The sequence below is a fragment of the Apis dorsata genome, unplaced genomic scaffold (assembly GCF_000469605.1).
Source record: "Apis dorsata unplaced genomic scaffold, Apis dorsata 1.3 scaffold_1058, whole genome shotgun sequence".
In the NCBI taxonomy this organism is placed as follows: domain Eukaryota; kingdom Metazoa; phylum Arthropoda; class Insecta; order Hymenoptera; family Apidae; genus Apis; species Apis dorsata.
Window position 1 is genome coordinate 108,809 of NW_006264156.1, and position 4,634 is coordinate 113,442.

At 19.0% G+C, this 4,634-nt stretch overlaps 1 protein-coding gene across 5 annotated transcripts in view; it reads right to left on the reverse strand.

The window, feature by feature from the left end:
- Nucleotides 1-237: 237 nt before the first annotated feature.
- LOC102676352 overlaps nt 238-4,634 on the reverse strand; it is a 22,251-nt gene continuing 17,854 nt past the window's right edge. For 4 of the 5 annotated variants that reach the window (XM_006624454.2, XM_006624453.2, XM_006624452.2 and 1 more), the window contains exons 9-13: nt 3,213-3,634; nt 1,397-1,636; nt 873-1,075; nt 746-787; nt 238-619 (exon numbers count right to left, since the gene is read on the reverse strand). In XM_006624454.2, coding sequence (XP_006624517.1) covers nt 481-619; nt 746-787; nt 873-1,075; nt 1,397-1,636; nt 3,213-3,634 — 1,046 coding nt within the window. In that variant the 3' untranslated portion in view covers nt 238-480. The remainder of the gene's footprint in view (nt 620-745; nt 788-872; nt 1,076-1,396; nt 1,637-3,212; nt 3,635-4,634) is intronic. The other variant, XM_006624455.2, reaches the window with a different exon arrangement.

Here is a 4,634-nt window from a genome sequence, read left to right on the forward strand (position 1 = left end):
AAAAATATGTTATTACAAATTTAAATAACTTCATTAAAATTATTATTTTAATGTATCATATTAATCTAATTTTTTATAAATTTTAATTCATTTAATTTATTTAAAAATAAAAATGAGTTACATTCATAATTAATCTTTATATTATATAATATATAATAATATATAATATATAATATATAATATATAATAATATTTGAATAAAATATAATACATACAAAAATTTTATAAAATCTCGTATATAAATATATTTTAAATTTTATTTTAATTCATTCCGATCAAGATTTATATTTTCGGAATGTTAGATTTTAGTGTTATATTTGTATATTTAAAAATACATTATAGATATGAATATTAAAAATCGATTTTTTAAGGCAAGCATGGGCATTGAATTTATAATAAAAATTTATATATAATACAAAAATTATTACTATTAATTTTAAAGGCACTAAGTAGAATAACTTAAAAAAATAAGTTATTTGTTCATGGATCCATAAGATTGATTGAAGGTGGTCGTATATTTAATTGATATTCTCCAAAAACCATAGCTGCTATCCATTTATATTGTTCTTCTTTTAATGATCCTGCTAAAGTATTTCCGAAAAATGGAGTTTCTTTACATCTAAAATTTAAATTTTTAAATTGCTCCATTATATTTATTTCTGTTACATAGAATAAATTTAATTATATTATTTCTATAATATTTTAATAATTTTGTTGATAAATAAAAAATTTTTAATATTATTACCTAGTTGGTTTTTTATTTTTGATTATAAATGTAATGGACCATCTGTAAGAATAAGAAATATATATGTATAAATACTTTTAAAAATTCTGCAAAAAACAACTATCATGTACTAAAAGATTATAATTACCCTGTTTGTGGATTTCGTTTTGATTCGTGACCCAAATACCAAATGATATCTTCTATTTTCCATTCATATAATACATTCGCGCACACTTTGTCTTTATAACAATAAAGTTTCGCTTGACTAAATTCGAAGAGGTAGTTTTTGAAATTTTTCGATTTTGTATCAGCAAATTTAAGTTCACCAGATATTGTCATTGGTGGTTTTATCTTAAAAACGAAAAAAAATATTACAAGATTAAAAAATAAAATTTAAGAAACAGAATTGTATTTATTTGTAATGTTATAATTCTATAATATATACAAATATATTTTATAATTATAATTATATAATATATGCAGTTCTAAATATATTAAAAATGCAATTGAATATAATAAAGAACATACAAAGAAGTTAATTAATATAGATTAATCAATTACATATAAATAAACAAAAATATTTGAAAAATATATTACATTAAAAATTTAGATCTTTATAAAAAATAATTATGATGAAAGATTTTGTATAATTTTTTTTATTATTATATTTACCAGAGATACTATATCCTTGTATAATCGATCTTTCTTAAGTATGAGAACATTGTCCTTCCTATCTTCGGGATCCCAGTATCCCCATCTTGCTACTGCTTCAAGGACACGCTCTTTATGATGTAACGGTCTTTCTAATGCACCAGACAATGTATCCTCCTCCAAACATAGTTCATGAGCTAACATGTTCATTTTGTGTGCTAATTCTTGGCATATATCATATGCAGTCTTTTGTGGTCCAATCTATAAAATAAATTGTATTTTTTAGATATGTATCTATAATTTATATCTATTTACAATAAATTAAAATTGTATTGTGAAATTTTATAGAGAGAATCCCAAAATAAACAAATTATCCTTTGCACAACATAATTATTTTTTAAATTAAATCTTGTTTTATAAAATTTTTCAAATAAATTTTATTTTGTTTTATATATTATAATAGTAACAAATTTGCTGAATATGTCTTCAAGATTTTGAATTGATTTTTGTTGGTTTAAAAAGAAACTATATATTTTTACTCAGATGAACATGCCTGTTCCATGATAAATTTATCAATTTAAATATGTTGATGTTGAGAATTGTTGAGAATTATCATTCAAATTATTATTGTCATTCAATTATTTAAATCATTCAAAATTATTTACTGTCATTTAAATCCTATCTTTGTTAAAAGTCAAAAATTATTTTTTATGTTTAATATTCAAAATGATCTCGAATGTTAATCATTGATTTTCTCTATTTCTAAAAGGTAAATGTACTTTTTTAAAATTCCAAAAATAGAATATAAAATTGAAAATATACAATTTTTCATCAAAAGGAGTTTTTATCAATAAATTTATTTTATAAATTCCTTTATCTTTTATAAAATCAAAAGAAAAAGTTTAAATATGTAAATGAAATCTTATTATAATATTATAATTCAATGAAGAAAATTTAAACAACAGTAAATAATTTTTAATGATTTTTGAACATCAATACAAAATTCATGAAATAAGTTATATCTGAATAAAAATATATAATCATTCTTTTATAATTCTTTTAAAATTCATGAAATAAGCTATATCTGAATAAAAATATATAATCATTCTTTTATAAAAACAAAGATCATATTGAAATTTCGAAAATATATCCACATCTAGATAAGAATACATTATCTTTTTCATCATCATAAGATAATTTTTTGAAACAAAGTTCTTATTTGAAACATTTTTTTCAATAAATAGTTTAGAAATAAATGAGACATCTTATAATTATGTTACAAAAATCTAGCTCTATATTTAATTTGTTTTCATCATAAAAATTGTATATTATTACAAAAAAAAAAAAAAAGAAAATTAAATATTTTCCAAGAATAAGGATAGAATATAATGTTTATATTTTACAAATAAAAAAACATTCAATCGTTTTACAACACAATACTTTAAAAATTTCGATAAAACAAAAATTGATATAAAAATAAATAAAAATTGGAATAGTTTTTTTATGATAATCATATGATATACACAATTTATACACAGTTTCAATTATTTAATAATTATTTAATAAATTTGATAATTCTGATATATATCAATAGTGCTAATGTTTTTATCATATTGTTTTTGTAGATATTTTCTTTAGTTGAATTAATTTTAAATTTTATTTAACATAATATAATATAAAACGATTTAACTATATAAGATTTAACTATAAAAAGATTAATTATACATTTATACTTTAGTTTATAAATAAAATTAAAATTTATATAATTATATAATTACTTTAAAATATTCTTTATATTATTATAAAAAGACCATTAATTTAAGTGAAAAATTCTCACAGTCACATTGACACATTCTCCATCTCTTGAGAAGATATATATCCAAATTTTGAGATCGCCTGAGGGTGCTCCACGTAAGCCATTATTTGAACCATGATGTTTTTCGAGAATTTCCAAAATTTTCGCCTCTTTTGCCAAATCTGCAGCTGTCAATTGATATAATTTTGGATATAATTTGATCAAATCCCCAATCACCCTAGTTTCGGACCTATTCCATTCTTCTGCGCTGTTTTCACCAGCATGCATCAACGTTGGTCCCCAAATTGCAGAAAGATTCTCACTAGTCATCAAATTCTTAGAACTTTGTTGACTTAAACAGTGAAGGTGAGCAAGAATTCTCCTAAGCGTTGCCGCTGGTATTGGGGTCAGTGTAGACAATAATTTACTATATGCTGAAACTCGTTCATTTTCATTGATAGTTTCTATAAAATAAAAAATATATTTATTATTTTTTTTTAAACTGTTTATTATATTTCTATTTATTTTAATTTAAAAAATATAAAAAAAATTATAATTTTTGTATATTTTTTATATTTATATTATTTTAATATTATATTTAAATATTATATTATATCTAAATATATTATATTATATTTAAATTTATTCAATATAATGAAAATAATAAATAGTTTAAGATTTAATTATATATTTTAATTTTAATTCTAAAATAGAAAAAAGATTAATCTAATTATATAATTTTTAATTGATTATAAATTCATAAAATATATTTTTGTTGCATCTCATTTGTAATAATATTTAATAACAATTGTATGCAGTTTTTATGAAGAAAAGAAAAAGTTAAAAATGCACATTGCTTTCATTTCATTGTTTGAAAATGAATCATGATTTATTATCAACTTTCATGCGATTTTCATGCGATATTTCATCATAAGAGATAAAAAATTAAACTTTACAAAAATTTGAATATTTAAGTACAATATTTATTCATTTCTTTATTCTTAAAATATTCTTTCTTATGTTCCTTTTTTTAATAAATGACACAAAGGAAAGAAACAGAATATTATAGTAAATAATAAAATTATTTTGAAAAATACTAATCTAAGAGTATTAATAATAATTGTATTGTACAATATAAAAATATTTTAATTATTAATGTTTATATTTTTTGAAAAAAAATATTTTTAAATAGAAATGTAATTTTTTGATTCTAAATTTTATAATGCTTCAAAAATCATAATAAATAACATATAATTTATTTTTTATTTAAAATAAAATAAAAAAAAACTTCATCATTCATTTTTTGTTTCTATTAATTAATATTATTTACTATCACATGCGACGCTGTTTTTTTATTATATATTCTCCTTTATATAATATATATCCTTATATATTATAATGAATACTATAATAGTTATTAATTTTTATTGAAATTTTGTTGAACGAAGATAATTATGCATATTA